Source organism: Canis lupus, chromosome 15 (genome assembly GCF_003254725.2).
Source record: "Canis lupus dingo isolate Sandy chromosome 15, ASM325472v2, whole genome shotgun sequence".
In the NCBI taxonomy this organism is placed as follows: domain Eukaryota; kingdom Metazoa; phylum Chordata; class Mammalia; order Carnivora; family Canidae; genus Canis; species Canis lupus.
The window spans coordinates 43064212-43078004 of NC_064257.1; the positions used below are offsets into that span (position 1 = coordinate 43064212).

Sequence of the window (13793 nt, forward strand, 5' to 3'; positions counted from 1 at the left end):
TCATTGCTCGCCCCTCAACTTTCTCTCTCCAGGCTCCAGCCACACTAGACACCTCTTGTTTCCTCAAATGCACCACACTCTTTCCCATGTCCACACCTTTGTTCCTCCTCTTCTCTTTGCCTGAAGCATCCCCTCCCACTCCCATCTTGCCTAACTGTCTGCTTTTCAGGTCTTAGCCCAATACCATTTCCTTTTGGAGGCTCTTTCTTATCTCCCCTACTTAGACCACAAACTCCACCAAGTCCCCAGTGTTTGGCATGGTGTGAGAAAGGCTCAATGAAATCTTATGATTGACTGTTTGGAATCCAGATATGTCTTCCAAGGGCTCTGGTGGTTACTGGGAACTTTGGGTATTCATTCATTTATTCATTAGTTCACAAAAGTGTTTTTGCATGCCTACTTTGTGCTATGTACAAAGAACATGATAGGTAGGTAGATAGATAGATAGATGATAGATAGATAGATAATAAATAGATAGATAATAAATTTCCCTGCAGGGAAATTCCAACTTAGTAAAGAGACACAACAATTTGATCTAAGTCTCATAAGGTATTTTAGTGTGGTGGTGATGTGGCACACAAAAAAGGCTGTGGTCAGTTCTATGGGGAGGAAGAGGAGGTGGAAAGACCTCATGGAGGTGTTCTTTGAACTCATCTTGTAAGAACTGTAGGATTTCGACTGTGTGGACATTTAGGTGCAGTCAGCAGTGCCAGCAATGCCCTGGAATCTGAGACATCATTGAGGGAACTGCAAGCATCTATGGGGCTGCAGAGTAAGATGTGGAGAGAGCAATGCAGTGAGCAAGGGAAACAGCTGAAGAGGTGGTGGAATGCCATGTTCCCTGGGCCCTGGCAGGGAAGTCAGACTTTATCCTTAAACCAGTGGAGAGACAAGAAAGATCTGAACCAAATTTTCATTTTGGGGAGATCACTGTCAATGGTGGGTTGGATGATGTGGGGAAAAACAGCATGCCTAGAACTTATCATAAGAGGACCCCATCTTGTGTTCTGCAGTGGCCAAGATAAGCAGTCCCTTTGTAAACCAGACACTCCTCCTCCCACAGGGTCCTTATCACTACTTGGTGTTGCTTCTGGAGGAGAAGACCTATACTCTGAGAGCTTCACAGACTAGAAAATTGTAAATATATATATATATATATAACAAAGATCCAGCAATAGGATCTAACATCTCTTAAAATTGGTACTTTAGGGGCACCTGGGTGGCTCAGCGGTTGAGTGTCTGCCGTGGCCCAGGGTGTGATCCCGGGGTCCAGAGTCCCACATCCGGCTCCCTGCTTCTCCCTCTGCCTGTGTCTCTGCCTCTCTCTCTCTGTCTCTCCTGAATAAATAAATCTTAAAAGACAAAACAAAACTGGTACTTTAGGGCTTTGAATTTTAAACAAAGGCAGAGAAGGAGAAAAAAGTATTTTAAATGTAGAAGTAAAGTATATATAACTTTTTTTGTATAAAAATTGAGAAGATGATTAGAGAGACAGAGCGCATTAAATTAAGTTTTGAACTTTATCAAAACCATTTTCAACCTCTACCAAATAGGTGTCCAGCTTCTCCAACAGCTATTTCTCAGAGGAAGCGAGCATTTAATGGAAATTTTGTTCTAAAGAAGCAGAGACTGAAGCTCAAGGCTCCCAACTAGTCAGAACTCAGGAATATCAAACATTGAAGACAACACATTGTTTAGAGAAACAAAGTCCTTGAGGTAATTTTCAAAAATTGCATAAAATAAAATAAAAATATAAGTATTTCAATAGTAGTTAATACCTGTGCTTGCTTAGCAGTGTGAGGAGGGCTTAGACATCTCTTACTAAAATACACAGTTCCCAAAGGAAAAAAAAAGTCGGCTTGAAGGAACAATAGCTCTGCTCACTCACATACGTTTTCTATTTTCTAGGAATTCAGTTAAGTTTTAAAGAACTTGCTGGTTATTCTAAGACAAATTCACATAAGACAATCTGAAGAATTTTATCAATCAGTTCAAATTAAATATACTAGCCGCTGGTTGAAAAATGTCACTTACGAGAGACAAAAGAAGTATCTCTTTGTACATTCTCAGGTGCTTAGGCTACTTTCAAAATTCAGGGTAAGGAAACCAAAATCCCACGATACCCCTAAAAACCACCAAGGAATGTTTTGATGCTTACATTTAACATTAAGAGCCCCTTAAGTCTGTGTAGCTCTCCCACATTCCCTGAGCCCCAACCAGCTAAGAGATATCTGTGGACATATGCAGTGATGCAAAGCAGCAAAATTTCTGTGAATACAGGGATTTTAAGTAGGGTTTTTTACAATAGAATCTTTAGTTGGGTTGACGAGGTAAAAGTATCCGAGCAAATCTGTAATCATTAAATAACAGATGTGAGTTGCCTACACCTCTTAGGGTTATGAGAAATGTCTCTCTCTTTTTTCTCCCGTGCTCTGGGCCTCTAGATTTCTATAGCTAAATTAGGTTTCAACAAATCCTATTGCATCATTTGCAAATTAAAGGTCAACTTAAATACTGTCCTCTTTAATTCAGAATGTGCTTTTATACTTTATATTATAAGGTTTTTTTTGTTTTTTTTTTTAAGGCTCTAGTTATTTATTCATGAGAGACACAGAGAGAGAGGCAGAGACACAGGCAGAGGGAGAAGCAGGTTCCCTGCTGGGAGACCGATGTGGAACACAATCCCCAGATGTGAGATCACACCCTGAGTGGAAGGCAGATGCTCAATCACTGGGCCACCCAGGCGTACCTATTACAAGGTCTTTTGGAACATATAATCCAAGTTCCTTACTTTACAGATAAGAATTTGATATCATAAAAATTAACTGATAAGCGTAATTTAACACAGCTGGTAAGGAACAGAATGGTGACCTAATTCTGCTGATTTCCAATAATATATCCATTTCCAGATCTGTGCCTGGTCAAATCTTGTCAGCAAGATTTCTTGGATGTTTTAGCATATTAGTTGGTGAACATTGGGGTGCATTGTGCACACACACAAAAAACAATTAAATTCCTTGAGATTCTGGGATCCCAGGGGCTAGGAGTTTTAAAATAGTCATATATTCTTCATTTTGATTTTTTCATACTAATTTATTGAACTAATTATATCTCTTAGCTTTCAGTGATCTCTTGATATAGTCACTATGAGAAACTATTTTCTGTTCTAGTAACATTCACATGAGGGTCATTTTTTTAAATCTGTTCACTTCTTTTAGGAAGAACACATCCAGGGTCACCTGGGTGGCTCAGTTGGTTAAGCATCTGCCTTCACCTCAGGTCATGATCCCAGGGTCCTGGGATCCAGCCCTGTATCAGGCTCCCTGCTTGATGGGCAGCCTGCTTCTCCCTCTCCACCACTTGTGCTCTCTCACACACTCTCTCAAATAAATAAAATCTTAAAAAAAAATAACAAAGTGCAATTTTGGACAAATATTCTATAGTCTTGCTTAATGCCCAAGCTTCAGGTAGCTGAACTCCTGTCATGATGTGATAAAGCCAGCTCTTGCAGCTGCTGGTTTGGATTTGGTTCCTTTCTGACTTGCATTTGATAGAAGTCTTATCTTGCAAGAACAAACTCTAACAAGGCCACACCCTGCATATGAAATGCCCGTAAGTAGTTTCCAAGTCAGAAAACTAAATTCTCTAAGTGCTGTAGTTTTTATTTTGGCATTGTAATGACCATAAAAACTGATTGATAAATTTATCTCTGGAAGTTCTACACAGCTCATTTGTGGTAAAATAGGGACAAAAATTCACATCTCTTGACTTCCAACTCAGTATCTTTTCTGTCAGGCCCTATTGTTTTATACAGAGTGAATGTATACATGGGGGATCTGTGTGCTCCAAAAAATATTTGGAGAAGACTATTGCTGTGAAGCAATATTTTAAAGGAAGTATTTGGTTTTGCTCTTGAACCAAAGCATTAACAAACTCAATCTGGCTCGAGTTATAATAATATAATTAGATGTTCATCCTGTCCATTGTCATTCATTTTTCTTTTTTGGAAGGGTTTAGTAGGCTAAAATAGCCCTTATGATTTAGAAAAATTGAGCTTTCTAAAGAATAAAGTGGTTGTTGTGATAACATCTGAGCCTAGTGTTTTGGATAGCCCTCAATATTTTGTTTGAACTCTCTGATAGACAGCTCTTAAAGAAGGAAGCAGCCTGGTAACTGGTGCAGTTAGTGGGAGAAGTGTCAATGCAAAGACCCAGTTTCTGTTCATTTACAGAGTGGCATCCTCTGGCAGTTCCCATGCAGCTAGGTAATCATATTTCCACCTTCCTTAACTTGATAGAATAAGAGCTCCTCACTGAGTCTGCCTTGAAGCTGCTGTGGACTAGGATAACAACAGCTTTCCTCAAGGGACCTTGAACATGATAGCCTGGTTCTGGATGGCCCAGCTTCTGGCCATCCTTACTGTTCCAAGTTATTGGTGAGGCAGGCAGCAGGGATGGAAAGAAAAATCAGCCTATAATCTCAGCCATTGTGTTTTCTTCGGCCCAGACAGAAAGAAAGCAAGAGATATTTATGTCTATTATCTTAGTGAGAAAGGAGATCAGATTTCAGTCTGATATGATTGATGTAGCTGCTGCCACTAACTAGTTGATGATATGATTATGTCACTGAACTCATCTGGGCCTCGGTTTCTTGCTTCTAACACGAGAGTAATGGAACAGATATCCTCTAAGGAACCTCACTAGTCCCTGGATATTTATATGGCCGATATAATAATATTCATATTTAGCGCATTGTGTATTTACCACATTCTGGGTACCCTTTTTTGCTATCTTCAAAGCAATTACCTGAGCACATATTATTATATATTAGTCATTATTTGTAGAGGAGAAAAACAAAGATCAGAAACATTGCCTAGCTTGCCTAAGATAGTTGAATAATAGCAGAGCTGGGTTTTGAATTCAGATCTATTTGACTGCAGAACCATCTGTGAAGGTCTACCATGATCTATGCAGAATAAAAAGAAAAGAGACCACCAAATAAATTGTTCTCAGAGATTAAATTCTCAAAAAATTATGTAACAACTCTGAAGCAAACCTTCATTTATGGCAAATCAGGGCTAACTGAAGAATACAAAAATAATAATTTACCTTGTGCATAACTGAGGTGGGAGGGGCATACCCCTAACATAGAAGTGTAGAGTGTATAGAATAGAATGTAGCCACATTATGGAAAGACAGGTGTTTCTGTTAAGCAACAATTTTCTAGCTGAAATATCATCTTTTTGAGCCAAGCATCTTCCAATCCAATTACCATTGCCTATTTCAAATTCTCAGGACAGAAGAGGACTTCACATACTTCAAGTGTGCCAGCTTTAAGGCATTGGCATTTTGGTAGCTCCTCCACACATTAGGTTTGAGCTTAAAAAGGTTAGACTGGGTTAGAAAAATTCTAATGAAAAGTGAAAATTTTATCTCAAAGCTCTCACACCACTGCCCCTGCTTGAACAATGACAAATGGCAACAATAGAAACTAGTTCAGTATTCTCAGTCCTGACTGCATATTAGAATCAATCATCTGTGATACACAGATATGAGATTCCAGGGGGCTGCCAGCAGTGAGAGCCACTGCTCCAGACTAAAGTCACACGTAGAAACTTCATTTTCCAGAGTTTTAAGATCTCTTATTACATTTTCTTAAAAAAATAATTTTAGTTATTTATTTGACAGAGAGAGAGAGAGCATATTGCAGGTAGACAGAGAGGTGAGAGAAAAGTAGGCTCCCTGCTCAGCTGATGCTCAGCCCCAGTGAGGGGTGGATCCCAGGACTCTGGGATCACGTTCTGAGCTGAGCCGAAGGCAGACGTTTAACCAACTGACCCACCCAGATGCCCCTCTTACATTTTCTAAGGTTCTTGCATCACCCTTATCTAGAGCTTGAACAAATTCAGAAAAACAACTAGATATTAGCCTGATTTGCTTGAGAAATAAAAACGTACACCATTTGCCATATTAAATGATGATATTTCTTGTGGTTTTGTCTTAGAAAAGCCCCTCTCCCCCACATTTGATTTAAAGTTATGCATTTTCCGAGGGTAAGTGTGGAACAGAGAAAGCAGAATGGCTTGGATGGAAACATGGGTAGTAGGCCTGGAGCCTCACACCCTGTGTCCACGGCCAGCTGGGAGCAGTTCCAAGAAACCCCACAAGAACTTATTGTTCTTTAGTCTAAAACTTAGTTTTCAAATTGCAGAATGATATCCCTTGGCAGACTTTCTGTAAAAGGACAAAGAATACAGAATAAATATTTAGGCTTTGCAGGCATCATGGTTAGTCTCTGTTACAAATCTTTCATGATGTCATTACAGTACAAAAGCAGCCATAGACAATACATAAGCCAAAGCATAAATGAGTATGGATTTGTTCCAATAATTACTCATGGATACTAACATTTTAATTTCATCTAATATTTGCTTGACACAAAATATTATTCTTTTGATTTTTTAAAACACCTAAAAAGCAAAAACCATTGTTACCTTGAAGGTTGAAGGTTGTACAAAACCAGGTAGTGGGTTGGATTTGGCTCACAGGCTGTAGTTTGCTGGTGCTTACATTAATGCATTTAGAATCTCTGGCTATAGAACCCAACATCACTATTTTTTTAAGACAGCCTCTTAGATGATTCCAACATTTAGTCAAGATAGTGAATTCCTACAGTAATCAGCCTTAAAATCAACTCATTGTGTCGTTACTGGCATTAAAATATTAAATTATATGAAACAGAAGACAGTGCATCACACATAATAAGGACAGTTATTATTTTGTGGAATTTTAATTCATATATGTTTATGCATTTGTGTAGAGTGAGTTGCAATGTACATTCACTATGTCTTAACCACATTTGAATACATCTGTAGATTAATATGCCTTGCTATACTCTACTTGAACACCTGGCCCCCAGAGGGGCTAAGAGAATCAACAGCCCATGACACAACTGAAATCCATTCAAGGCACAAATGAGCTGTTGACGGGGTAGTTGACTCCACCATAGAACAATATTATCCAGATTTTCTAAGGTCCATTAAAGCAGAGTTTCTATGTGTACTGTGCCATTAAAATGATTAGAGAGCTCTGAGAGAGAATTCATTAAGCACATAAAGTTAGCTAACAGGATAATTACAAATAGGCTATATACCTTCAAAACATATCAGAGAATAAAGGCAAACTGACCATAGCATATAGGTCAAAACATCAGAAATAAATCATTAAAAAAAGAAAGTATGGAAAAGACAACAAAAGATACTAATGTGAGTTGTGAATCCATAAATGCATATAAATTAAATTTCCAGCCTAAACTAAAAAGACTTTTAAATTGAGTCAAAATAGAAGGGAAAAAAGACTCCAATGCATGTATGCTAGATCACAAGGGACACAAATAAAAGAATGCAAGATGTGTAAAAAAATAAATGCAAAGGTATATTAGACAAGTAAAAACAGGAATCGAAATTTTAAAATTAGAAAAAGTACAATTAAAAGCAAAGACAATTAAAAAGACATGGAGGATTAATTTATACCATTAAAGGATATATTGCACAAGGACTTTTAGGTAAATATGGGCCATTATATCCCAAAACTATAACAACAAGATATACAGAACAAAAGAAGAAATTGACAGAATTACAATATTAGTGGAAAGTTTTAACAGTTTTGTGATAGGTCAATGAAGCAAAAATATAAACACTAACCGGACCTGAAAAACATCTGGCTTGCAACCACAAGTGATTGTGTGTTCCTATATTCCTATACACTCATTTTGAAGTGACATTGCTGAATTGCCTGTCAGGATGCTTTTCAGATCTGTACCTGACAGAGTAGTTCAGAGAGGACACAAGAGACATATCTGTGCAGTGTTTCTCCTAGCAGGATGCAACTTCACTGCCATGATTCATCTTTCCAGTTGCCTTCAACCCATGTACTGTATTCATGTTTAATACTTTGGGATTATTTTATTTCATTTGAAGTGATAATCATGAAAGGGAGATCCTGAGATAAAAGACTTATCTAGCCCAGATTAAAAGGAACAAAAGGCTAATATTATAGCCACACAATTCAAGTTCTTTAACTGCACCAGAAGACCATCAGCCTTCATTACAGTCTCCACTTTAGTGAAAGCACAAGCAGAGCACTGAGTGACAACGTTGCAAGAGTGAGGAAGAGTCAAACCTGGACTATTGCTCTGAAAGAGACAAATTAGGCAATTTAATGTATTGATTAAGGGCACGGATTCTAGAGCCAGCCTGCATGGGTTCAAACTAATTTCCCTAACTACTAGCTGAGTCCTTGGGCAGCTGGATTAATCTCTCTATACCTTTGTTTCATCTTTTGTAAAATGGGGATAATAATTGTCTCTATCTTAAAAATTATTGACTGAATTAAATGACATTTAATTAAAATATGTCTAAATTTCACACAAACAGAAAAGCTGCTCTTAAATATGGAATTGCTAGGAACCACAAATAACCAAACTAATCTTGAACAGAAGTGGAGGACTTACACTTCAAAATTTCAAAACTTACTACAATGCAACGGTAATCAAAACAGTATGCTGCTGCTCAGAGAATCAATGGAATAGAATCAAGAGTCTAGAAGTAAACCCATACATATATCAATTGATTTTCAACAACAGTGCCGAGGCCATCAAATGGAGAAAGAATAGTCTCTTCAACAAACCGTGCTGGGACAGCTAGTAAGCTAATGTGAAAGAATGAAGTCGGATTCTTATCTTACATCATCTAAAAAAATCAAATAAAAAAAATGGGCCAAAGACATAAATATATGAGTTAAACTATAAAACCTTTAGAAGGAAACATGAGAGTAAGTCTTTATGACCTTGGATTTGCAGTCAGTGGTTTTCTTTTTTAAAATATGATGCGAAAAGCACCTGCAAAAAAATTTTTAAAAATAGATAAATTGGACTTCATCAAAATTACAAACTTTTGTGTATCAAAGGATGCTCTTAGGAGAGTAAAAAGATAATCCACAGGGTGGGAGAAAATATTTGCAAATCATCTGTCTACTAAGAGGCTAGTATCCAGAGTATATAAAGAACCATTACAATGTAACAAAAACTCAAACAGCCCAATTTAAAGATGGGCAAAGCACTCAAGTAGACATTTCTCAAAAAAGGACATACAAATGGCCAACATGAAAAGACGCTAAATACCATCAGTCACTGAGGAAATGCAGATCAAACCCACAATGAGATACGACTTCACATCCACTAGAAAATAACAAGTTTGGCCGAAGATGTAGAGATTGGAGCCCTCATACACTCCTGGAGGGACTATAAAATAGGGCAGCTTCTGTGGAAAAAAGTATGGCATCTCCTCAATAAGTTATACATAAAACACCACAAGACACCAAATTTCTAATCCTTAGGTAACCTCAAAAGAGAATTGAAAACAGGAGTTCAAAAAAAAAGTACAGAAATCTTTATTTATAATAGCACTTTTTACAAAAGCCAAACAAGTAGAAATGACCCAATGTCCATCAATTGATGAATGAATAAATAAAATGTGGTATATCCATGCAACATTTATAAAAGAGAATGAAATACTGACACTTGCTACAACATGGATGAAAGCACTTGGCATACTAAGTGAGGAAAGCCAGACATAAAGGGCCATGGGTTGGATGATTACATTCATATGAAATATTCAGAATAGGAAAACTGGTAGAAACAGAAAGTAAATTAATGGTTGCCAAGGGCTGGTGGGAGAGGAAATGAGAGTTTAATGATCTGGTATTTTCTTTTAGTGTTATGAAAATGTTCTGTGATTAGATTGACACTATGGGTTTACGACATGGTGAATGTACTAAATACCACCTAGTTGCATATTTTAAAATGGTGCAAATGGTGAAATTTGTTACATGTATATCTCCACAATAAAAAAAAAATTAGGGGTAGCCCAGGTGGCTCAGCGGTTTAGCACCGCCTTCGGCCCAGGGTGTGATCCTAGAGACCCGGGATCAAGTCCCAAGTCGGGTTCCCTGCATGGGGCCTGCTTCTCCCTCTGCCTGTGTCTCTGCCTCTCTCTCTCTCTCTCTCCCTCTCTCTGTGTTTCTCATGAATGATAAATAAAATACTAAAAAAAAAAAAAAAAAGACAGTAACAGAACATGTAAAATACCTCTCCAAAAAGGAGACACGTGTATTTATCTAAAGTTTCTTTCAGAATTCTTTTCAAACTCTTTGGAGGACATAAGATAGGACTCAGTGGAAAAACATGATATGTTCCAAATTCAGAGATTTATAATTGCAAAATTTTTTATTTGCTATGAGCCAATTTATTCATTTAATTCCATCATTCATTTTATTCTTACCAAATAACGTAGGAGTATTTTTATGCTGCTGTAAGGATGACTTTCCCAAAGGATTCTGAAATTCATCTGGAAGAATAAACAAAAACTTCTGGTTTCAGGGGCACCCGGGTGGCTCAGTGGTTGAGCATCTGCCTTTGGCTCAGGGCATGATCCTGGAATCCCGGGATCGAGTCCCGCATCGGCAGAGCCTGCTGTCATGGTAGGCTGTGATGCCCTCCCTAGATGCCTTACATTTGCTCAGCTTCTCTACTTATTATGGACAGGAGGCTTGGTCTGCAACAAGCTGGTTTGCCTTGAACCGAAGCCAGAAGTTTGTGTTGTTTTTTTGTTTTGTTTTTTAAAGATTTAATTATTCATGAGAGACACAGAGAGAGGCAGAGACATAGGCAGAGGGAGAAGCAGGCTCCCTTCAGAAAGCCTGATGTGGGACTGGATCCCGGGACTCTGGGGTCATGACCTGAGCCAAAGGCAGATGTTCAACTGCTGAGCCACCTAGGTGTCCCAACTAACTAGAATTTAAATAAAAACTTGAAACAACAAACAAAAGGCCGGAAAGTAGAAATGACCTAAAGTATTTGAAATGTGGCATAGGTTAAATAAACTCTGATTATGCATCAGATGTAATATTGTGAAGCCATTAAGAAGTTTTATAAGAGCTATTTACTAAAATGGAAAATATGCTCTTTCAGGTTTCAGAATACTGCGTAGAGTAACTTTTTAAAGTATATGTTTATAAACATACCTAGAAAAAAATTTCTGGAATATTTGTACCAAAATGTCAACAGTGCTTCTCTCTAGATAGCAGATTTGGAATGATTGTTCTCTTCTCTTGAGAAAAGAAGTAGAACATGTTGGTTAAGGCTGAGGGCTCTACAGTCAAACCTCCTGGAATTGCATCCAGTTTTCCTGCTCACTATATGTCTTTAGGCACTTTAAAAATATTTTATTTATTTACTTGAGAGAGAGAGAAAGCGGAAGGCAGGACAGGAGGAGCAGAGAGAGAGACATGCGGACTCTTTGCTGATCACAGAGCCCAACGCCGGGCTCAAGCTCATGACTCTGAGATCATGACCTGGGCCAAAATCAAGAGTATGGATGCTTAACCAACTGAGCCACCCAGGTGCCCCTCTGAGGCAAGTTTTTAAAACTCTCTGAACCTCTGTTTTTTCATCTGCACAATGAGGATAATATCTATTCCATGGTTATTGTCAGAATAAAATCCATGTAAGGGGCTTAGCATGGTGCCTGTATAGAAAGTGTTCAGTCTGAGCCACTAATATTTTCCAATTCTTATCTTTCATCTAATAAATATGTGAAAAGTTAAATATAGGCCCTGACCCTTGTCTTCTCTTTACCTATGGTTTTTGTCGAGTGGAAAACTCTTTGTAGCACTGAGTAAATATTTTGTATCACTGGACTCACAGTACCTAGGGTCAGAGGCAGTGAAAGTAGACCTGTGATTGCTATTTGTATGGAGACTTTGAAGGCACAGTAACAAGTTAGGGCCACAGGAGGCTAATACTACAAAAGACTAATGTCAGTCACAAAGAAGTCTGGTTCTCATATTGGATTAGAAGAAACATAGCTTAGCAGAAAACCCTTAACTTGACTCATTCTCCATTTACTACCAGGGATCTAAACTCTTCTTCCCTACATCAAGCAAGTTTGTTTTTCCTGCAGTACCTAGTTAATCGCTTACACTTAACACCTCCACCGGTTGGTTATGCACACCTCAGAGAGAAACCCGGCACTTTGCTTGGATCTTTAAAAGCCACTTGCTAAATGTGGTCTGATTCTAAAATGCCAAGGGAAATGAGACTCCAGCTGGAAGAGGGTAGAATCTCCTCCTGCACTTTTGCTTTGGAGGCTGGTATCGAGCTCAGGGACTGAAAGAAGAATGTGCAGTGTTTTATAGTTTGGGGCTTACGATGATTTTACAGTCACGTACTTTTCCGAGACAGACATGGGCCAGAACACTCCATGACTCCCATGAGGGATAGAAGTCTCTTAGCGAACAAAGTGCTCTAAGGTTCTATATGCTGCCACTTTTCTGGTACTCTCAGCTGCTGGAACGTGGCAGCTGGCAACTTGGGTTGTGTATCATAACAGAGTTGTGTGTCACAGCACATGTGTATGAATTGTGTATCATAACAGAAAACACAAACCTTATAAATAATGGAAAATGGGAAAATTATCAACGATGGTTTATTTCATCTGTTCACCAATAATTCTTGCTTTTTTTCACTACCAGATCTCTGAAATCAGTTTCACTAGGCATTGTAGCCAAGTTTATTTGAGGAGTAATAACCACAATGAAATGCATCTGGCAGGAATGGATAAAGAAGATGTGGTCTATGTATACAATGGAATATTCCTCAGCCATTAGAAACGACGAATACCCACCATTTGCTTCCACATGGATGGAACTGGAGGGTATTATGCTGAGCGAAATAAGTCAATCGGAGAAGGACAAACATTATGTGGTCTCATTCATTTGGAGACTATAAAAAATAGTGAAAGGAATAAAGGGGAAAGGAGAAAAAATAAGTGGGAAATATCAGAAAGGGAGACAGAACATGAGAGACTCCTAACTCTGGGAAATGTACTAGGGGTGGTGGATGGGGAGGTGGGCGGGGGGTGGGGGTGACTGGGTGATGGGCACTGAGGTGGGCACTTGACGGGATGAGCACTGGGTGTTATTCTATATGTTGACAAATTGAACACCAATAAAAAATAAATTTATTAAAAAAAAAGAAAAAGAAATGCATCTGCCAGGATCTTGGTTTTCCTGCTAATATTTGTCAGCATCGTTTCATGATAGAGGCCTTAGAAAGCAGAGGTTATTTGTTCAGTTTACTTTTATTTTTTTTTTAACTTTTCCTAATTACATTTTATTGATTCTCTTTGCAGAAAATTTAAAAAGCCTTAGAAAACAATTTAAAAAAGTCACCTACAATCCCAACACGCAGAAATAACCTTGGGATGTTTCTCCTCAGGACTTTTGTGTTAGTTTCAACCTAGGTCATGTCTCATAGAAGACCACACAGACAGGTACTTATTAAATATGCAGAAATGTTGATAATGGCTGGAAATCTATTACATACCTGCTTGTGTCGGTAACTTACTTGATATTTCATGAGGAATGATTTCAGTGACATCTTGAGTAGAAATATAACCTATAAAAACAAGTTGGAGAAATTGCTTAAAATGTGCTTCCCAAATTGGTTTGTAGATATTTTCTTTAAAAAAAAAAAGATTTTATTTATATATTCATGAGAGGCACAGAGAGAGAGAGGTAGAGACAAAGGCAGAGGGAGAAGCAGGCTCCCTGCAGGGATCCCGATGTGGGACTTGATCCCAGGACCCTAGGATCACGATTTGAGCAAAAGGTAGATGTTCAACCACTGGGCCACCCAGGGACCTCTTTTCTTTTTAAGATAAATGTTTTCAAGAA

The 13793-nt window shown here is 38.3% G+C and overlaps 1 protein-coding gene across 2 annotated transcripts in view; it reads right to left on the bottom strand.

Moving 5' to 3' along the window:
• Window positions 1–13793, bottom strand: part of LOC112654589 (glycophorin-A) — a 30998-nt gene that overhangs the window by 13178 nt on the left and 4027 nt on the right. Inside the window, exon 2 of one of the 2 annotated variants that reach the window (XM_025439161.2) lies at window positions 13465–13515. In XM_025439161.2, the coding sequence (XP_025294946.1) occupies window positions 13465–13515 (51 nt within the window). Of the gene's footprint in view, window positions 1–13443; window positions 13516–13793 lie in introns of both variants that reach the window. The other variant, XM_025439160.2, reaches the window with a different exon arrangement.